Here is a 22,802-nt window from a genome sequence, read left to right on the forward strand (position 1 = left end):
TGGGTTCCATGCCTAAGGCGGGACTAGAACTCCCCGTCTCCTGGGGATTGGCCCCAAAGTCACCCCTCTGTCCTTCATGGCTAAGTCAGACCCCTTGAGGTTACCCACATTTGCTTTGGTACCCCGGTTACAACCCTGCTTGAAACTGGGCCCTTCGGTGATGGTAACTTGCATTATAAGCACTGCTTAGGTGGACCACGATTTAGATTCAGACCAGTGGCGGGTTGTGGCGGTATGCCCCAGTATGGGTGTACTGTAGCCAGCGTGGAGCACCGGACACCGTTCCGTTCTGGTGCTCTGGAGGCCCCACCTGCCCGCCCAAGCCCCTTACCTGTGCCTTAAAGCTTCTGTGCTTCCGCGCACGCACATGGCACCTGCAGCGCCTGGGTGATGCTCCGCAGAGCAGCTGGAGCATCGCGGAGTGTCACAGAGGCGCTAGAACACATGCGCGCGCTGCCCCGTGTCCATGAGGACGCCTCCGGCCCCGTTCCAACCTCACCCGTTGGAAACCCACCACTGACTTAAACTACCTTTATTGCCACGTTGAATGTACACCAGTTGGCGTACATTAAAATGAAAATCCATTGCAATATGGCTCTCAAAGGGTCTCCCACCTCCAATATACACTATGTGAACATGGACCCCCCCAAAAAGGTATGCATGAACCCGCATGCCCCCATCTATTAATAAGACCAAGAGAAATTAAGCCTCGTTCGGACGTGTACATGGGGAGAAAAGCAAATCTGGGGTTTTAGCAGAGGGGTGGCCCAGGGCAGGGGTCTCCAACCTCGGCCACTTTACGACTTTAACTCCCAGAATTCCTCAGCCAGGGAAGAAAGCGGTTAGAGAACCTGGTCATCCGGCTATGGATACTTCGAAACCTCTCTAGGTAGCTCTATCGAAGCCTTATTGGCCTCCAAAAACCAGCATAAAACTCACCAATGTTCCTCTCCACGGGAACCTTTAGTAAAAGGCGAAGCTGAAGAGAAAAGCAGAGTATAACCATAGTTGCTGCCTCTTGGAAGCCACAGCATGGACCCAATGCAGCTGCCTGGCCATTAAGAGAGGGCCTGTTGAGGGTTCCCCTTGGGAGGGAAGTGGAGCATGGACCTTCTCTCTGAAACCCTCCGTTTCTGCAACCCTTCTTATATTTTGCAAACATGTTGAAGCAGTTTCCTGCTTAACAAGGTTTTTGGTCTTTCAATCATCGGATGTCCTTTATTGCATGGCTTTTAGTGGTCTGCGAAGAGTTTTTATGCCCATCGCTTTGTTCTTTTTCGCCCATCCCAAATCTAATCCAAATCCCAAAAGTGGGATTGGAACCATCAATAGTATGAAAGAAATAATATTTTTTTAAAAAAATAGGAACAGGTGGTAGTCAGAAAGCAAATAGGGAGAATTCTGCCATTTTATTTGTTTTTTTAGAAATGTTTGTATTTTAAAGATACTTGAAGACAAAAATAAAGAAGAAAGAAGAAAGGGAGTTAAAAGAGAATACTTTACTGTTCTAGAGACTAACTTGATTTTGCATTTAATAACGGCAGCAACTTTTTTTTTATTATAATTTTTTATTACAATTTTTTTTTTATTACGATATAGCAAGACTGTTGGTGGTGCGATACTGGAAGAAGGAAGATTTGCCTAGTATTCAAGAATGGACATTAAAAGTAACAAACTTAGCAGAGATGGCTAAAATATCAGCATATCTCAAGACCATTCAGACGAGAAATATAAGCCGGAGTGGAGAAGATGGATTGGTTATATTCAGAATAAATATGGGACTAAGAAACTCCAGATAGTTTATGACTGAAGAAACAAGGAATGATATAATCTGTTTAGAGCTAGCCTAACAAAAGAGGAGTTAAAGCTCAAATGAAAGATGATACTAACTTTCTTTAAGTTTATTTTAGAACACCTTTGTTAAAGATTTATACCCTCTATTGGTTCTGGGAAGTCGGGGGGGGAGGGTGGGGGGGAGGGGGGGAGGGGAGGTAAATATTTGTAAAAGCCTTTTTTTCCCAAAAAATTTTCAATTAAAAAAAGAATGCAAAAAAAGAGAGAGAGAATACTTTAAAGATTTGCAAAATATCAAAAAGCAGACTGAATTTACAAGTCACACTTGACTGGTAAAGATATCAAAATAACCATAGAACAGGCTTAGCACCGTAAAAGCTATTATTTCAATTGTCCTCCACTGGTTCACAGGCCCAGGGGGGGTGAGGGGGCCCGGTGTTGCCACGGTGTTAACATCTTGAAGAAATGCTAGAATTTGAATCTTGAGTTAAGTCCTGGGGGGGCCCATGGCCACAAAAGGTATTTGGAGGGGACCCGTGGTGAAGAAAAGGTGGCGAACCAGTGTCCTATTTGAGTTACATCAGAGGTTGACCAAAATGGCCAATAATATAGGAGAATTCCTAATTAATCTAAAACTGTTCATTCTTAATGCTGTAGCCAGCCACACAAAATCTAATGTTATAAAACCTTTTCTGGAATGAAACCCGGACTTTGGATGTTCCAGATGGCTCTGTGCATAATTAGAATCCATAAATAATTTCCAAATTCGGTTATAGTTAATACAGCTTTCCACACTTCAGGATAATATGGAGTTTAACTCTCAGAACTGAGAGAAATCATGCCAGCTGGGGAATCCTGGGAGTTGTAGTCCACCCATCTCAAAATATTCTGCTGGAGGATTCTGGGAGTTGAAGTCCATCCATATCAAAGCAGTCTGGCTGATGGATTCTGGGAGTTGAAGTCCATCCATATCAAAGCAGTCTGGCTGATGGATTCTGGGAGTTGAAGTCCATCCATATCAAAGCAGTCTGGCTGATGGATTCTGGGAGTTGAAGTCCGCCCCCTTAAAGCACACTGGCTGGGGAACCCTGGGAGTTGAAGTCCACTCATTTAAAAGCATGCTGGTGGGGAATCCTAATAGTTGAAACCCGCTCATCTTGAAGCATATTGGCTGGGGGATTCTCGGAGCTGAATTCCACTCATCTCAAAGTAACTTAAGTTTGAAAATCACTGAGCATCGGACACTGAGCATCGGACTTATTTTTTAAGCTAGAAAATCATTTTTAACACGGACGTACCTCCCCAAAGCTTAATCTGCTAGTCCTCTAATGAAGAGGTTGAATGTAATAAACATCAAGAAGTGCAGAGTCTTTGTAGATTTCTGGTATGATCCCCAATAAAAAGACCTCTGGTTTATTCTGATTGTAAATGTGTTAACAGCAGCCAGAATTGTATTTGCAAAAAACTGGAAAAACGAAACAATACCAAAACAGGAAGAAGTTATCTGAAAAATAATGGACTGTGCTGAAATGCGTAAATTGACATTTGAAATTAGAGAGCAAGAGGATGAACAATTTTATAAGATATGGGATTTGTTTTATCGGTGGCTAGGGGAGAAAAAGAAGTGCAGAGTCTTTTAGGGGTGCTCATCCCGTACTTTAGAGCAGGTGTCCAACCTTGGCCACTCTTAAGACTTCTGGGCTTCAACTCCCAGAATTCCCCAGTCAGCATACTTGAAAACAGTGGACTTCAATTCCCAGAATTCTGGCTAGGGAATTAAGGAGAGAAGCAACTTTAGAACCGAGGAGAATTTTCCTGGCAGAACAATTAATCAGTGGAGCAGAAGTTGCCTCCAGAAGTTGTAAGTGCTTCATTACTGGAGGTTTTTAAGAAGAGATTGGAGAACCATTTGTCTGAAGTAGTGTAAGGATTTTCTGCCTGAGCAGGGGGTTGGACTAGATGACCTCCAAGGTGCCTTCCAACTCTGTTTACTCTAGTTATTTTATTCTATTCTATTCTGTTCCTTCCAACTCTTGTTATTCTATGATTAATGGATCTTCTCCTGGTCGTCTGTACCATGAAAGTGTTGAGAAGCCAAGCTTCCTGTCCTGGGGGGGGGGGGGTTGGGGGTTGGAAGAGTTTCCTCGTTTTCTTAGCCCCAGACTCATTCCTTTCTTCCTCCTTCTCTTCCAGCCCTCTTCAACCTCATTCCAGTGGGGCTTCGTGTGGTGGCCATCCAAGGTGTGAAGGCTGGCCTCTACGTGGCCATGAATGGCGAGGGGTACCTCTACAGCTCCGTAAGTGTCTCTGGGGACATCTCCTTTTGAGGGGGTGGTCTGCGGGGGATGCCTGGAGGGATTGCATGAGGAGGCAGCTCTATCTGAGGACATTTGTGACATCTGTGCAAAGTTGCTTTCAGGAGTGAGAAGTGCTGCATTTCCCCAAAACTCCCAAATCTTATATTAATTTTTGCTCCAAAAGGCGCGTTAGGGTTTATTTTCAGGGAAATGCGGCACAAAATGTGTCTCTCTGGCTGACCGTCGTAACTGGGGTGTGTGTGTGTTATTTTGGGGGTTGGGCATATATTACGAGCATCCGAAAAAAATCATGCCAGGGCTTATTTTCGGGGGAATACGGTAAGTTGACAGTATTGATTATATGGAGGCTTGACTGCTACCTGAGTTAAAAGAGAGCTTGTTGTGGAAACATGGAAAAGGATTCTTATCGTGGACTGATTTTTTGGAGACGGATGATGATTGGGGGGGGGGGGGGAGTTTGACCCGCGTTATCCAGAGGTCTTAAGAAAGGCAGATTGGGAGACTTGAGAGGAGGAGCAGAAGGGCTGCTGGTGGCATTCACACCGATGGGCACATGGTTCCCTGTGAGCATAGGTGATGCTTATACCTGGCCAGGTGTGTGCTGAGGTGCCCTGGAGGTGGTCTTGTACCTGGATGGTGGATGGATCTTGGTTATTCTTTTTGTTTGGAGTTGTCGGGAGCAAAAGTGTGAGGCAAAACGGATGTGGGGGGATTGAGGACAGAGGAATAGAATAGAATAACAGAGTTGGAAGGGACCTTGGAGGTCTTCTAGTCCAACCCCCTGCCTAGGCAGGAAACCCTATACAGTTTCAGACAAATGGCTATCCAGCATTTTCTTAAAGACTTCCAGTGTTGGGGCATTCACAACTTCTGGAGGCAACTTCTGTTCCACTGATTAATTGTTCTCACTGTCAGGAAATTTCTCCTAGGTTGCTTCTCTCCTTGATTAATTTCCACCCATTGCTTCTTGTTCTACCCTCTACCTTTGGAGAATAGCTTGACTCCCTCTTCTTTGGGGCAACCCCTGAGATATCGGAAGACTGCTATCATGTCTCCCCTGGTCCTTCTTTTCATTCAACTAGACATCCCCAGTTCCTGCAACCGTTCTTCCTATGTTTCAGTCTCCAGTCCCCTAATCCTCTTTCTTGCTCTTCTCTGCACTCTTTCCAGAGTCTCCACATCTTTTCTACATCGTGACGACCAAAACTGAAGTGGCCTTATCAAGTGTGGCCTTACCAAGGCCTTATAACGTGGTATATAAAGTGGAAACTTACAATAACTGTCCCCTTTTGCTCCTAAATAGGGTTAGGAAAGATTGTAGGAATTACCCACTGAAGATTTATTTAAAGTAAATTGCAGGTGATTCTCGACTTACAACAGTTCATTTAGGCACTGAAGTTACAACAGTACTGAAAAAAGTGACGTATGGCCGTTTTTAACACTTACAACCGTCCCCGTGGTTGGAATTCAGGCCCTTGGCAACCGACTCATACTTATGACGGTCGCAGCACCCCAGGGTCCTGCGATCCCCTCTTATGACCTTCTGACAAGTCAATGGAGAAGCCAGAATTACTTAACGACCGTATTCCTAACCATTGCAGCAATTCACTTATCAACGGTGGCGGGGAAAGGTCACAAAAAGGTGCACAACTCGCTTAACAAATGTCTCGCTTGGCCACAGAAATTTTGGTCACAAGTCAAGGACTACCTCTACTTGCGCAGCCTTCAATGCCTTCGATCATCGCCTGGAGAGAAGCCATCTGTCCTGGGTTGCTTTTAATGATTTCTGGAGCCCCCGGCAGACATTTGGAGACGGGCAGCCCTCGGTATTTTAATTTCTGAAAACTGGGTCTGCTTTGGTGGCGCAGTGGTTAAATGCAGCACTGCAGGCTACTGCTAGATCAGCAGGTCAGCGGTTCAAATCTCACCGGCTCAGGGTTGACTCAGCCTTCCATCCTTCCGAGGTGGGTAAAATGAGGACCCAGATTGTTGGGGGCAATATGCTGACTCTCTGTAAACCGCTTAGAGAGGCCTGAAAGGCCTATGAAGCGGTATATAAGTCTACTGCTATTGCTATTGCTATTGCCTTCCTACCACCAAAGTTTGGCTTCCTTTGGGGTAGACAGCAGAAAGTGAAATTATTTAGTGGAAATAGTTTTGGACACGCAGAGAGTGTGGTTGGAAAGGTGGCTTTTTTTTAACCCCCAAAAGGTGTGGAAAAAGTGCAGAGAAGAGCAACAAAGGTGATTAAAGGCCTGGAGGCAGAAACACACGCAGAACGGCTGCAGGATTTGGAAAAGAAGGACTGGGGGGGGGGACATGATAGCAGTCTCCCGGTATTTGAGGGGCTGCCACAAAGAGGAAGGGGGCCGACTTATTTGCCAAAGCATGAAAAGGAAAGACATAAAGCAATGGATGGAAACTAATCAAGGAGAGAATCGACCTGGAACGAAGGAGAAACGCAACAGTGGGGACAATTCCACCAGTGGAGTGGAAGTTGCCTCCAGAGGTCGTGGCTGCCTCATCGCTGGAGAGTTTTTAAGAAGGGATTAGAGAACCGTTTGTCTGAAGTGGAGCAGAGGTCTTTGTTTGAGCTGTGGGTTGGACTAGAAGACCTCCAGGGTGCCTTCCAGCTCTATTACGATTGAAGTCTCTGCCGGGGATTCAGAGGGGATTCAGGCTGCAAAGCAGAACCCTTAGCTCTGGATTGCGCTTCAGAGCAGGACGTGATTATGCAAAAGTTGCTTTTTATGGGGGCGGGTGGTTTTTTTCACCCCCAGAAGCTCTAAATAATGCTCTGTGTGTGTGTTTGTGTTTGTGTGTGTGTTCCTCTCTTTTAAATAGCTGCTGGTCCCAGGGGAGAGTTTGCATCTCCCTTTTTGGCTTATCCTCCTTTTATTCTGCTGCACCGCTTTGCATGAAAATAAAAATCAGCCGGGAAGGGAAGGGGGCTTGGGGGGGGGGTGGAAGGGGGGGGAGGGAGGCAGGGGCAGCTCAGCCAAAGATTCTCCCATCTCTTGGTTGTGTCAGGCCCGCTTTGCCAAGGATGGGTGCAGAGTCACCCCTGCGGTGAGTTCCTGGATCGTCCTCCCTGTCAGGAGATTCCTCCTCCGTCCCTTCTCTCCGCGATGAGTTTCCATCTGGGCTCTTGGACAGACTGGCTGGCAGGGGAAGAAGCCAGGGAAGATCCTGGATGGCTTCCCCGAGATTTTGGCAGGAGAGGCCTCCTCTGGTCCCCTCGGAAAGCAACGCCTTGAGCAAGGGAAGATGGGCTCTGGCCCATTCCCATGGCCTCCCCCCCAGGGAGGGTCTTGTTGAGAGACCCCGTGGCACTCTGTGTGTCCCCAGGGGCCCCCTCGGTTAAGAGTGGATGAAAAGGAATGGGGGAGGATTCTAAACCGGCTCTTCCTGTTGTCCCCCTTTTATCCTTACTGAAAAAACATTTCTCTTCTCCCAGGCTCTTTCCGTGGGTCCCAAAATATTCTTCCAAGTCCAATTTGGGCAGATTCCGGAGAGGGCAGGCAGGGGCCATGCCCGACTGGAGTGGGTGGGCGACAGAGAGAGAGAGAGCGCGCGACTCTCTTCCAAGGGTCCGGCTGCCTTTCCTTCCCTCCCTTCGAAGGAGCAGGGAACAAACCTTTCCAGGGATGTTAATTGCTGCAGTGAAGGTCTGGGGATGGGGGAGGCTCACAAACTCTGCAGTCTGCCAAGCAGTTTCTCTCTCCCCCCCCCCTCGCCTTCCGCTCCCCCCCCCCAGGTTCAGTTTGAGAAGTGCTGTTCAGTCTGGTAATTGGTGATGGAGAGATAGAATTTTCTGCTGTAATTGTGCTGTGCTTCCCAACGCCCGCTGACTTTGCAACTCCGAATGTCAAACCCACACAACCCTCCTCCCCCCCTCCAGGCCCCGAACCCCCCCTCCCCTCCCCCCCTTTCCCCTCCAAGATACTAAAGACGAGATAGCAGGGAGATGCTCCTGCCTCCTGTCTCTTGCAGCAAAAACACACACACACACACACACACCAGATTCCGGTGGCACCTGACAGATGAATCCGCTGATTTCCCGAGAAGCTGATCGCAATCCACTTTATCGGAAGAAACGTCCGGGGGAGCCCACAGCCACAATGAATCTCCTTGGCTTGAAGGTGTTTTCTCCGAGTCTGCATACCGACTGGCGTGGGAGGGGGAGGGGGACACCAGAGGCCCCAGGAGCAATAGCAATAGCAATAGCAGTAGACTTATATACCGCTTCATAGGCCTTTCAGGCCTCTCTAAGCGGTTTACAGAGAGTCAGCATATTGCCCCCAACAATCCGGGTCCTCATTTTACCCACCTCGGAAGGATGGAAGGCTGAGTCAACCCTGAGCCGGTGAGATTTGAACCGCTGACCTGCTGATCTAGCAGTAGCCTGCAGTGCTGCATTTAACCACTGCGCCACCTTGGACCCCCAGGGACCCCTGAGGCGCCCAGTCAGGCCCCAAGGAGGCTTTTTCAAGAGGCAAATGGACTCCCCCCTCCCCCCCCCCGGAGACATTTTGCGTCTCATCCAAGCTTGAAGCTTCTTGGATGAAAAGCGAAACGTTGTCAAGAAAGTCCAGTTGAAAAAGCACTTTTGAGAGACGTTTTGTGACCCGGATGACGGAGAAGCCCCATCGGCAGCAACCCCCCCCCTTCCCGGCCATGTTCTCCAGCAATAACAGAATCACCTTGGAGGTCCTCTAGTCCAACCCCCTGCTCAAGCAGGAAGACCCTACACCATCCTGGGCCAAGGGTTGTCCAATCTCTTCTTGAAAACCTCCAGGGATGGACCCACGGCCTCTGAAGGCAATTAACTGTCCTCACGGTTAGGAAATTCCTCCTTAGTTCCCGGTTGCTTCTCTGCTTCCTTAGTTGCCACCCATTGTTTCTCTCCCTGCTTTCTGATGCTTTGGAGGGTAGGTGGATCCCCTCTTCTTTGGGGTAGCCCCTCCAATATAGGAGGACTGCTACCATGTCACTCCTAGTCCTCCCCTTCATTAGGATAGAGCAGTGTTTCTCAACCTTGGCAACTTGAAGATGTCCGGACTTCAACTCCCAGAATTCCCCAGCCAGCGAATGCTGGCTGGGGAATTCTGGGAGTTGAAGTCCGGACATCTTCAAGTTGCCAAGGTTGAGAAACACTGGGATAGAGGTAACCCCATTCTGCAAGCATCCTTCATATCTCTACGTTGGTCACAAGTCTCCCGGCTGCCCCAAAGATGCTTTTTCAAGAGACAACTGGACTTTCTTGGTTTTTTTCTTTGAAGACGTTTCGCTTCTCATCCAAAAAGCTTCTTCAGCTCTCAAAGGATGCAAATGACCAGCTTGTCTGCAAGGAGGATCAATCCTTCCATTCCCCCATCCTCCAGTCAGAGCTGAAGAAGCTTCTTGGAGGGGAAGCGAAACGTATTCGGAGAAAAATAAGAAAGTCCAGTTGCCTCTTGACATTTGGGACATTCTCTGTATGTTTTAGCCCCGCGTCCCCTCGTCCCCTCAGCTGCTCTTCTCTGCCCACTTTCTGGGGTTTTAGCATCGTTTTTGTATCGTGGTTGCCAGAACTGGATACAAATGGTCTCGATATGAGCCAACCTGCCGTGCCTGTTGGGTCTCCCTTTCCCCTTTTAAGGAGCGAGAAGCCCCTTCGGGAATGAATCGCGGTTTTCATCCTTAGAGAATTGTGTTGTGTGGGAGCAAACAAGGGGTTGTGTTGAAGGGCTGAGATTTGCAAAATAACCAAGGCGGGATAAACGTATAGCAATAGCAATAGCAGTTAGACTTATATACTGCTTCCTAGGGCTTTCAGCCCTCTCTAAGTGGTTTACAGAATCAGCATATCGCCCCCACAGTCTGGGTCCTCATTTCACCCAGATAGATAGATAGATGATAGACGATAGATAGATAGATAGATAGATAGATAGATAGATAGATAGATAGATAGATAGATGATAGAGAGAGGGAGAGAGGGAGAGATAGGTATAGGTATAGAGATATATAGATAGCGATAGATAGATAGATAGATAGATAGATAGATAGATAGATAGATAGATAGATAGATAGATAGATAGATAGATAGATATAGGTAGAGATAGAGATAGAGATACAAATAGCAATAGCAGTTAGACTTATATACCGCTTCATAGGGCTTTCAGCCTTCTCTAAGCAGTTTACAGAGTCAGCATATCGCCCCCAACAACAATCCGGGTCCTCATTTCACCCACCTCGGAAGGATGGAAGGCTGAGTCAACCCTGAGCCGGTGAGATTTGAACAGCCGAACTGCCGAACTAGCAGTCAGCTGAAGTAGCCTGCAGTGCTGCATTTAACCACTGCGCCACCTCGGCTCTTGTATGGAAGCGGAGTGGCCTTGGGTGGGATTCCAGACTCTGGGAGAAGAGGACCAGGGATAAATCTGCAGAGTCCACCGGCTGCTCCTGGCCTTAGGTTGCTGCTGTGATTGTGGTTGTGGTGATTTGGAACTGGCAACTTAGACGGAAGAAAGGGAAACAAGACGGGTGGCCAGGAAACCAAGGAAAATCGAAGATTGCCTGAACTTGTGGGCCAGAGTTGTTGAACATGGGAGGCCATCGTGATCGATTGAACGTCACAGAGTCCTCATTGGGAATTGTTGAAGGTCGGGCGGCATACAAATTTTGGGAATAGTGACTGGAGTCCCCTTCGTTGTTTCCACTGCGTGTGAAATGAGGATTCCATGAATAGCACCCAAAAGTACATCAGGCAAAGTATTGCTCAAAGTCCCAATTGATGAAGAGAGCCACGTTGGCACATCTGGGAAAACCCGAATCTGAAAGCTTCCCGGTTTCCCCCACCCAGTTGAAAGTTCAAGATCTTGCCCCCATACCCATAAGTCCATCCCAGGGTCCAATCTCCCACTGCCCCACTGGCAGCTTCCTCCCATCCAGTTCCAGTCAGGTGCAGAGGTGCAGAGACAAAGGATGACCTTGGCTTTCTAGAAAGAATGTTGTTATGGCTACCTAGCATCTCACTCCATACAATCCCCCCTCCCGTTTTCCCACCATAGAAAATGCATAGCAGAATAACAGAAAGTGCAGCAGGCCAGAGATCCTACAGAAAATATGGCTGCAGGCCTGACCCGGACTCCATAGGAGGGGAATAGCTAAGTGTTGTGTTCAGTGAATTATGGTTATGGGAGAATGGATGTCACCTTAATTCAGAAAACCCCAGTTTAGTTTAGTGATTAAGGTGCGGAGAGTTCCAGTCCTGCCTTGGGAATAAAAGCCGGTTGGGTGACTTTGGGCCAATCCCTACGAGACTCTAGTCCCGCCTTAGGTCTGAAAACTGAGCGGCTTTGGGCCAATCATCAGGAGTCGGTGCATTCTCATCCCGCTTTGTGCATGAAAGCTGGCTGGGTGACTTTGGGCTAATCACCTGGAGACGGAGAGTTCTAGTCCCGCCTTAGGCATGAAAACCAGCTGGATGACTTGGGCCAGTCCTTCTTGCTCAGCCTACCTCCCAGGGTTATTGTTGTTGTTGTTGTTGTTGCTGTGGAGAAAATAGGAGGAGGAAGATGTGTTGAATATGCTCTCTGCCTTGAGTTTTAAGCATAACCAAGGAGGGATACATACAAATAAATAAATAATCCTTATGAACAACTGTGATCGGGGGGGGGGGTAAACTTTGATTCTGTTAGGTGACGTGGATGGCTGGATTTAAATGAGAAGACCCCCCCCAAAACGAAGGAGAGCGTGGAACAATCAGCGTTTTCTAAGAAAAAGATTTCCTTGCATCAGATATGCTGGTTTCACCATCGTCCACATTTAAAAGTAGATAAAGGGGAATATAACTCGTAATAGTGGATGATGGGAGGTGCTGATTATAGGACAGATAGCAGGCAGTCCTCAACTTACAACACTTCGTTTAGTGACTGTTCAAAGGCTCTGAAAAAAGTTATACTTGTGACCGTTGCAGCATCGTATCACTAACTGAACAACTGCAGTGAGTCGCTTAACATCTGTGGCAAAAAAAGGTCGTAAAATGGGGCAAAACTTGCTTAACAACTGTCTCGCTTGGCAACAGAAATTTGGGGCTTAACTGGGGGTCGTAAGTCAAGGATTACCAACATTAATCACAGAGGAAAAAATAATTAGAAAGAAAACCGTGAGTGTTGGGAGCAGGTGGGAAACTCCACAGCTGCAGTGAAGAGGTTGTGACCGGAGAAACTTTAAAAGGTGAGGTGCCTTCCTTCTGCTCTCGATGCGCAGTTTAACAGATTGCAGAATAACAGAGTGGGAAGGGATCTTGGAGGTCTTCTAGTCCAACCCCCTGCTTAACAGGAGACACTATACAATTTTAGACAAATGGCAGTCCAGTCCCTTCTTAAAAGCCTCCAGTGATGGAGGTCCCACGACTTCTGTTCCACTAATCAGTTGTCGTAACTGTTAGAAAGTTTTTCCTTAATTCCAGGCTGCTTCTCTCCTTGGTTAGTTTCCATCCATTGTTCCTTGTCCTGCCTTCGGGTGCTTTGGAGAACAGCTTGACCCTCTTCCTCCTCTCTGTGGAAGCCCCTCAAATATCGGAAGATGCTCTCCTGTCTCCCCTGGTCCTTCTCTTCCCTAAACTAGCCAGGCCCAGTTCCTGCAACCGTTCATCGTATGTTTCAGCCTCCAGTCCCCTAATCCTCTTGGCTGCTCTTCTTAGGAAAGGTGAACAAGAGCAGAGGTGGCGCAGTGGTTAGAGTGCAGCACTGCAGGCTACTTCAACTGACTGCAGTTCAGCAGTTCGGCTGTTCAAATCTCACCGGCTCAAAGGTTGACTCAGCCTTCCATCCTTCCGAGGTGGGTAAAATGAGGACCCGGATTGTTGTTGGGGGCGATATGCTGACTCTGTAAACCGCTTAGAGAGGGCTGAAAGCCCTATGACGCGGTATATAAGTCTACTGCTATTGCTATTGCTCTATCTATCTATCTATCTATCTATCTATCTATCTATCTATCTATCTATCTATCTATCTATCATCTATCTATCATATCTATCATCTATCTATCTATCTATCTATCTCTATCTATCTATCTATCTATCTATCTATCTATCTATCTATCTATCTATCTATCTATCTATCTATCTATCTATCTATCTATCATCTATCTATCATCTATCTATCCAAGGTGGCACAGTGGTTAAATGCAGCATTGCAGGCTACTTCAGCTGACTGCTAGTTCTGCAGTTCGGCTGTTCAAATCTCACCGGCTCAGGGTTGACTCAGCCTTCCATCCTTCCGAGGTGGGTGAAATGAGGACCCGGATTGTTGTTGGGGGAGATATGCTGACTCTGTAAACCGCTTAGAGAGGGCTGAAAGCCCTGTGAAGCGGTATATAAGTCTAACTGCTATTGCTATTGCTAACAAGACTGAATGCCAAATCTACGGGGGGGCGGGGGTGGTGGTGATGATCTTTGTGCAAAGTGTGCCTTGGAACGGGTGTAGCCGAATTGTGATCAAAAGGCTCTCGGAAGCGATAGCAAGAGAAATGTGAGAAGTGACATTTTTTAACAGGTCACGAGAAATATTCAAGTGTGAGAAAGGGAGCGGCCTGCAATTGTTGATGGAGGGAAAGTATAGGATTGTAGATTCCCGCAGGGACGGCGATTCTAAACATTAACGTGTCACAGTCCAAGCTGGTTGGCAGCGGGGGGGGGGGGGGAATGACACAAACAATTGCAGGTTTCTGTTCTTTGCAGGAATTTAGCCACCCGTCAAAACTGCCACCGATTTCTGAACTATTCGACATTAAAAAAAAGAAAGATTTTCTCCTGCGTGCCTTTTACTGTGAATTTAGAGGCAATATTCTTCCTTGCACTGATCTAGAATCAGCAAACCTTGGTTCTACTTTTGCAAGCCGTGTTTGATTTGTTGACGAGCAATTGGGTGAATTTCTCCCTTCCGGCTGGAGAGAGAATTGGGGCTTTTATGCATCGCTGCCTGGTCTGTCTGTTTTGTGTCTGTTTGAACCGCGAACCTTGGCAGCAAGTCAGGTTAACTTGCCGACCCTCCTATTAGCAATTCTGCTTTATCTCTGCGGAGCAAAGCGGTTTTTAACTTCAGAAAGAATCTGTAACAGCTTCCACTTAGATCTCTCGCGAAGGCTTAAAGCCAAGAAAAAGGAGGCTCCTTTGAAAGCTTCTGGCAGAAGGAGGGCGAAGGCAGAGGCTCCCACGGAAGCCGGCCTGACTTGAGACCTGCCCAGCCCATCACCCTGCGACAGGGGGCTTTCTAGAAAGGAGAAACCACATGAGAAAGGCAGTTCAGTCTAGTGGTTAAGGCATCGGACTAGAAAACGGAGGACTGTGTCCCACCTAAGCCACAAAAGAGCCAAGGTGGCGCAGTGGTTAAATGCAGCACTGCAGGCTACTGCTAGATCAGCAGTTCAGCGGTTCAAATCTCACCGGCTCAGGGTTGACTCAGCCTTCCATCCTTCCGAGGTGGGTGAAATGAGGACCCAGATTGTTGTTGGGGGCGATATGCTGACTCTGTAAGCCGCTTAGAGAGGGCTGAAAGGCCTATGAAGCGGTATATAAGTCTACTGCTATTGCTATTGCTATTAAAAAAGCTGTTCAAATGACTTTGGCCCAAACACCAGGAAATAGTGAGTTCTAGTCCCGCCTTAGGCAGGAAAGCCAACTGGGTGACTTTGGGCCAGTTTCTCTCTCAGCCCAACGAACCTTAAAGGGTTGTTGTTGTTGTTGTTGTTGTTGTTGTTGTTGTTGGGAAAATAGGAGGAGGAGGAGGAGGAAGAAGGGTTGGATCTGTGTACTGCTTTGAAGTCATTTGTAAACCTGATAAGGGTGGGATATGAATCCAATGAATGCATGATAGAAGATTGCAGGCTGGCTTTCTTCGGATGCCTCCCCTCCTGGCTTCCCCTCCAGCCTCCCTCTTGCGGTGGCTCTCTCCCCAGCAGGGCCAGGGCGTTGTTGGTCTTGTGGTGCTCACTTTGGAAGATGAATCAGGAGCCTCTCTAAACCTTGTGAATATTATAATGTCTCCTCCCCCGCTTCACGTCTTGATCAGCCTGCAGCCTTCAGCGCCGAAAGTAGGTCTTGTTGATTGCGGGAGAATGTATTTTTAATTAAACGGAGCCGGGTCCACCTTCAGAGGAATTCTTCAGGAATATTGGCGTTTGATGCCCTTCTTTTTTTTTAAGATCGGTGGTTTCCGGCCTTCTGACCTTTTTTATTTGTTCGCTGGCCAAGGGAAATTTGCCAGAGAAACATGAATAAGGTACCAAAACTCAGATCCTCCGGTGGAAGCTGCATTGAGGCTGGTGCAGAGACCAAGTTTCCCCTCTTTGCATTTTCACTGTCGGAATATTTATTTCCAACGTGGGTTGGGTAGCGCGGAGCTTCTGATCCCTGGGCTCCTTCAGTGTTATTCGTCTTTTGGACCATTGCTTTAACTTTTTTTCAAAAATGAAGCCAGCAATCAGGGTTTGCTTAGTGAATGGGGTCAAATCTCAGCCTTCCATAATTGCACCCACTTAATACGGACGGAGGAGAATCTTCCTAGCTCAGGGTTGTAATGAGGGGGGGTCCACGGGGCTCTCTGAGCTTGGTGGGTTTCCTGCAGACGTTCCAGGACCCAACTAGGGAAGATCATCAGGGCCAAAAGAGACGGAGGGGGGGGGGTTGCTCTCTTGCCCTGTCAGTGTGGGCGGGAGTGCAATTACTGTACTCGGGAGTAGAGGTACCCAGAACGCTCCCAGCCACACGGACAGGGCAAGCCCTGTAGGTCAACCCAGGGGAAACCCCTCTCCCTTCTAGCATTGGTGATGTTCCCTAGTTGGGTCACGAAACATCTGCAGGCAAGCCTCCAATTCAGAGAGCACCAAGGACCCCACAGTCCTCCTCCTCCTCCTCCTCTCTGCAAACTCCACTCCCTTCCAGCACTGGTGGTGTTACCGAGTTGGGTCACGAAATGTCTGCTATGAAACTCAGAGAGCCGCAAGGATCATACAGTCGCCCTCCACAACCAGCATCATCTCCTCCTCCTCCTCCTCCTCCTCCTCCTCCTCCTCCTCCTCCTCCTCCTCCTCCTCCTCCTCCTCCTCCTCTTTGCAAGTCTCACTCCCTTTTGGCACTGGTGGTGTTACCTAATGGGTAATGAAATGTTTGCAAGAAAAGTACGAAGCTCAGAGAGCACCGAGGACTGCACACACCACCACCACCACCTCCTCCTCCTCCTCCTCCTCCTCCTCCTCCTCCTCCTCCCATTCTCCTTTTCCTCCATAAACTCTCTCCCTCCTCTTCCTGATGATGTTATATAGTTCGGTCCTGAAACATCCGCAAGAAAACAGGCCAGGCTCAGAGAGCCCCAGGGACCCTGCAGGTAGATTGACTGGCCTGGAGATGAGACCCCCAAACGGGTGAAATTTCTTCTTTTCCTAACAACGCAGAAGCCCCAACACAAAGGACCCTCCCTGCGTGCGTGCCACCCTCTCGCCAAGGCCTGCAAAGAGAGAGAGAGAGAGGGAGATTCTTTCTCCCCTTTCTGGCTTTTCTCCACACGGCTGCCCTTCTCTGGCCCCCTGGTGCTTGGCTTACGGGTGGTCCTTGAATTACGACGGTTCATTTAGTGGCCAAAGTTACAACGGCACTGAAAAAAGTGAGTTATGACCATTTCTCATACCTACAACCATCGAAGCGTTCCCTCCATGGCAGTGTTTCTCAACCTTGGTGACTTTAAGTCCTGTGGACTTCAACTCCCAGAATCCCCCAGCCAGCTATGCTTGACTCCCTCTTCTTTGTGGCAACCCCTGAGATATTGGAAGATGCTATCATGTCTCCCCTGGTCCTTCTTTTCATTAAACTGGACATCCCCAGTTCCTGCAACCGTTCTTCCTATGTTTTGGCCTCCAGTCCCCTAATCCTCTTTGTTGCTTTTCTCTGCACTCTTTAGAATAGAATAGAATAGAATAACAGAGTTGGAAGGGACCTTGGAGGTCTTCTAGTCCAAACCCCTTCCTAGACAGGAAACCCTACACCACTTCAGACAAATGGTTCTCCAACATCTTCTTAAAGACTTCCAGTGTTGGAGGATTCATGACTTCTGAAGGCAACTTCTGTTCCCCTGAGATATTGGAAGACTGCAATCCTGTCTCCCCTGGTCCTTCTTTTCATTAAACTAGACCAGGAGTTCGCAACCTTAAACATTCAAAGAGCCACAAAGGTCCTAACTGGAAGCCCCCCCGCCTTCAATTCTGAAGCTGACCAGAAGTCCGGTTCCCCCACCATAGAGTCTCCTCCTAGCGCGGTGTCCTTTTCCCTCCACCTGTCCTAACCAAAAGCCCCGTCAATGGTGGAGCCGGCTGTCAACAGGGAGCCGCAGCAGAGGGACGGAAGAGCCACATGCGGCTCCAGTGGGTTACTGAGCCCTGAACGAGACCTGCCTGGTTCCAGCAATCGCTCTTCTTCATATGTTTCAGCCTCTCGTCCCCTAATCCCCTTCCTTGCTCTTCTCTGCACCCTTTCCAGAGTCTCCACCTCTTTTTTATAATACGGCAGATCTCCCAAGTGTCCAGGCATTTTTGGAAACGGCCTCAGAGGGTGCAGGGGTCTCCCCAAGGCCTACAGCCCCCCCTGCCCCCCATCCTCAGTTGCACCTGAGTATCAGGCAGGTTTTGAAAGGAGTGGGTCAAAGGGAAGCGGGGGGAGTGGATAATGGCTGGAACAAGAGACTTCGGGCTGCCATTGTGAGGAGCATTTGCCGTGAAGGACAATTTATTAACCAGGGAGGAAGGCGGGGGGCTCTGCGTCTTCCCCCCCCCTCCAGCTGAGAAGTTAAAAAGCTTTGAGACTGAGCCGGGATGGAGGAGAGAGATTTGCAGGCGAGGCTCTTTGTCCCGCTGTGCTGCTTTCCGAGGAAATGGCGCCCCAGGCTGAGCCGCAGAGCCTCTGCTGAAAAAGCCCCCGTTTTATTTGCAAATATGCAGAAGAGCAAGGAAAATCCCCCCCACCCCCATTATCTTCTCCCGGCAATCTGTCACATGTAGCAGCTTCTGTCGGAAGGAGGAGACGATGGCAGACGGGAGGAAGAAGGGCTTGGAAGGGATCCAGCCTCCGTCAGGGAGGTTCCCAGAATTGACCTGGTTCTTTTGGGCCAGTTGCTGGTCCTTCCTTCTTCTTGGGGGTCTTTCCTTGGATGGGGCTTCCCCCATAACCACCCAGACTTTTCTCTGGACATCCTCCGTCATCCCAAGGCTGCTCTCCCCCCCCCCCCCCCAAAAAAGAGGCAACTGGAGTTTCTGCTTTTTTTCTTTTGGAGACGTTTCACTTCTCCTCCAAGAAGCTTCTTCAGCTCTGACAATTTGCAGCTTTTGAAATTTCGGCTCTGAAAAATTGCAGACCACAGGAACCGCCCAGAGGACACAGAGGAACCTCCAAGTGGCCTCAATGACCCTCTCAATAAAAGGATGCAAATGACCAGCTTTGTCTGCAAGGAGTATAAACCCTTCCATTCCCCATCATCCAAATCAGAGCAGAAGAAGCTTCTGGGATGAGGAGCGAAACGTCTTCAAAAGGGAAAACCAGAAACTCCAGTTGCCTCCTTAAAAAAAAAGCACCATTGGGATGGCGGAGAATCTCTACAGGCTCCTCCAATGGAGAGTTTTTGAAACGCTTTCTAACCTCATGCAACACGACTGACCGGTTAAATCAGCCTCCCCTCCAGGTCCCAGGAGAGAGGATTCTGCACTGCACACCCGCTTTGTGATTGTGTGATGTGGCAACATCCTTTGGGCGGGGGGGGGGGGAAGCTGAGACCCCAGCCGGAGAGGAATCCCACAGGTCTGCAGCCCCCGTGGCAGCCAAGGTGACATGAGTTCTGCCCAGCATCGCATCGATGGACATCATTTAGCATTCCATCCATGAGCCAACACAATATTGCAGCCAAAAGACAGACCGCAAAACAAGAGGGGGGGGGCAGCCTGTGACACTTCTCTCACCCAGACTGCCCCCTCCCCCAGTACATTGAATTGTACCCTCCCCCCACCCCCAACACCAGTCTTTCTTTCTTCAACCCATTATTTATTCACCCTAATATTTCATGCAACTGAACCTTTGCTATAAATCCAGAATATCCCCCCTTCTCAAGGAGTCTGGTCAAGGCTGCTGTCACGAAATTATCATATAAGCTCAGAAGCCATCCAAGCTGTATATCAAAACACACACTGCACACACACACACACACACACACACACACACACACACTTCCCAAAGATGAAGGCTCTGCTGTGGCAGCTGGAAGAGCGAAGCCAAGTCCCTTCCTCCATCCCCTCTTTTCAATATGTGGACTTTTCTCCCTGGGATTCAGACGTTTTCTTGATCGGTGGTTCCTCCCCAAGTGCTTATATCATTTTAATGCATTTGGGAACAGCAAATCATCAACAATCCCAGTGGCATAAAACTGTGCCGTGTTTGCTGTTCAGCGTCTGTGGCAAGTGGGCAGTTCCGTGATTTTACAAGGTTCTGAAAAACATTATAAATTGTCAACGAAATCCAGAGCAGAAAAACAGAGTTGGAAGGGATCCCGGAGGCCTTCTAGTCCAGCCCCACTGCTGGAACAGGAAACCCTGTGTGCCATTCCTTCAGACAAATGGTTGTCCAGTCCCTCCTTAAAAGCCTCCAGTGTGGGAGCACTCACCGCTTCCGTCCCACTGGTTGATGGTTCTCAAATGTCTCCTTCATTCTAGGTTGGATCTCTCTTTAATGATCTTCCATCCGTTAGCTCTGGTCCTGCCTTCCGGTGCTTTGGAGAATAGGCTGACCCTTTCTCCTTTGGGGCAGCCCCTCAAATATTGTAATAGGAATAGCACTGGGACTTACGTACAGCTTCACAGGGCTTTCTAGCCCTCTCCAAGCAGTTTACAGAGCCAGCCAATCTGGGTCCTCATTTTACTCACCTTGGAAGGACCGAAGGCTGAGTCAACCTTTAGGAAGAAGGAAGGAAGGGAAGGAAGGAAGATATCAACAGCATTTAGAGCCAAGGTGGCGCAGTGGTTAAATGCAGCACTGCAGGCTACTGCTAGATCAGCAGTTCAGCGGTTCAAATCTCACCGGCTCAGGGTTGACTCAGCCTTCTATCCTTCCGAGGTGGGTGAAATGAGGACCCGGATTGTTGTTGGGGGCAATATGCTGACTCTGTAAACCGCTTAGAGAGGCCTGAAAGGCCTATGAAGCGGTATATAAGTCTACTGCTATTGCTTCTATCTCGCTTCACAGGGCTTCCCAGCCCTCTCTAATTGGTTTACAGAGCCAGCCTCTTGTCCACAACAATCTGGGTCCTTGAGAAGGGGATATTCTAGATCAGTGTTTCTCAACCTTGTCAACTTGAAGATGTCTGGACTTCAACTCTCAGAATTCCCCAGCCAGCGAATGCTGGCTGGGGAATTCTGGGAGTTGAAGTCCAGACATCTTCAAGTTGACAAGGTTGAGAAACACTGATCTAGATTTATAACAGAGCTTCTGTTACATACAATATTGGAGTGAATATATAACGGGTTGGAGAAAGAGGGAATGGTGTTGGGGGGTGCGGGAAGGGTACAATTCCATGCACCTGGAGGGGGAGCAGTCTGGGTGAGAGAAAAGTCACAGGCCGCCCCCCCCCTCAATTGCAATCTGTCTATTGGCTGCAATATTGTGTTGGTTGTGCTCGTGTATGGAATGCTAAATGGTGTCCATCAATGTCGCTTCTCGTCCTGCCTTCTGGTGCTTTGGAGAATAAGGTGACTCTTTCTGCTTTGTGGCAGCTTCTCAAATTCTGGAACTCTGCTCTCCTGTCTCCCCTGGTCCTTCTTTTCATTCAACTAGACATCCCCAGTTCCTGCAACCGTTCCTCATATGTTTTAGCCTCCAGTCCCCTAATCCTCTTTCTTGCTCTTCTCTGCACTCTTTCCAGAGTCTCCACATCTTTTCTACATCGTGGCAACCAAAACTGGATGCAAATATTCCAACTGTGGTCTTTCCAAGGCAGCTATTGAGGAATGTGGGAAGTGATTATTTAATTCTTTCCCTTCCATAATGTATTTTGTCCCATGAGGGGCAGTGGAGCAATTCAGGAATAGAATAACAGAGTTGGGAGGACCTTGGAGGTCTTCTAGTCCACCCCGTGCCTAGGGAGGAAACCCTACACCATTTCAGGCAAATGGTTATCCACTCTTCTTAAAAACTTCAGTGTTGGAATATTCATAACTTCTGGAGGCAGTTGTTCACTGGTTAATTGTTCTGTCAGGAAAGTCCTCCTTAGTTCTAAGTTGCTTCTCTCCTTGCTTAGTTTCCACCCGTTGCTTCTGCCTTCAGGTGCTTTGGAGAATAGTTTGACTCCCTCTTCTTTGGGGCAGCCCCTGAGATTTGGGGCAACCAATGGAAGAGTCTCTCAGAGTTGTGGGTGCTTCATTGCTGGAGGTCTTCCAGAAAGGATTGCCTGGGACGGTTTGGCCATGAGGTTGGACTAGAAGATCTCCAAAGTCCCTTGCAACCATAGCATTCAGCTTTGCTCCTATCCTTCCCTTCCCATTTACGTGGCCAGGGGGAGGGTTTGTGTGTGTGCGTAGTGCTTAAGCAACTGTAATTAAGGAAGCCTTTAAAGATTAGCAGGCAGGCTGTGGGTGCGTTCCCACGAGTCCTTCATTACTCCAGGAGATCCAGAAGTTCATCACTGTAACATTATTTATTTATTATTTATTTATTAATTAGACTTATATACCGCTTCATAGGCTTTCAGCCCTCTCTAAGCGGTTTACAGAGTCAGCATGTTGCCCCCACAGTCTGGGTCCTCATTTCACCCACCTCTGGAAGGATGGAAGGCTGAGTCAACCCTGAGTGGGTGAGATTTGAACAGCCGAACTGCAGAACTGCAATAGCAATAGCAGTTAGACTTATATACCGCTTCATGGGGCTTCCAGCCCCTCTCTAAGCGGTTTTACAGAGTCAGCATATCGCCCCCAACAACAATCCGGGTCCTCATTTTACCCACCTCGGAAGGATGGAAGGCTGAGTCAACCCTGAGCCGGTGAGATTTGAACAGCCGAACTGCAGCTAACAGTCAGCTAAAGTGGCCTGCAGTAGTGTACCCTAACCACTGCGCCACCAAGCAACTCTCCAGGGCAATGTTCACATCAACCCCTGAGCCTGGATTCCGAATTAACCCTCTTCTGCGACTGCTAAACAAACCCCAGCGCTTGGACTGGCACCGCGTGCTATAAGTCCCAAAAATGTCCTCGTGCCCCCAACCACGATTAAACCTCGCTCCGTGTAGCCTGCTTTGCAAATGCGCTTGCTCAGTTTTGACCCGAACTGATTGGGGGTGGGCTACGTAAGCCCTTTAGCGAGGCCTTCACAAAAGAGGAAGGCGGAATCCTAATCAATATGTTCAAAATAAAAAATGGAAGCGAAACTGTATCCCGGCTGCTGAGTTGAAAATCGTCAAGTGATAATAGATGGGCATTCTCAACTTTTCTCAAGGAGGTTCCTTGGAGGAGAGGCTGTGCAGTGGGAAGAGCCACGGGAAGCAACAGAGGGAAACTAACCAAGGATAGAGGCAGCCTAGAAATAAGGAGGAATTTCCTGACAGGGAGAACAATTAACCAATGGAACGACTTGCTACCAGAAATCGTGGGTGCTTCATCACTGGAGGGGTTTTAAGAAGAGAT

The 22,802-nt window shown here is 48.4% G+C and overlaps 1 protein-coding gene across 3 annotated transcripts in view; it reads left to right on the forward strand.

Moving 5' to 3' along the window:
* The window catches only part of FGF12 (fibroblast growth factor 12), a 191,158-nt gene that overhangs the window by 150,002 nt on the left and 18,354 nt on the right, over positions 1-22,802 (forward strand). For all 3 annotated transcript variants that reach the window (XM_087725004.1, XM_087725005.1, XM_087725003.1), the window contains one exon: positions 3,988-4,091. In XM_087725004.1, the coding sequence (XP_087581130.1) occupies positions 3,988-4,091 (104 nt within the window). The remainder of the gene's footprint in view (positions 1-3,987; positions 4,092-22,802) is intronic.

This window comes from Thamnophis sirtalis, unplaced genomic scaffold (genome assembly GCF_051295495.1).
Source record: "Thamnophis sirtalis isolate CommonGarterSnake01/CBP01778 unplaced genomic scaffold, rThaSir2_p1.2 scaffold_11, whole genome shotgun sequence".
Classification (NCBI taxonomy): domain Eukaryota; kingdom Metazoa; phylum Chordata; class Lepidosauria; order Squamata; family Natricidae; genus Thamnophis; species Thamnophis sirtalis.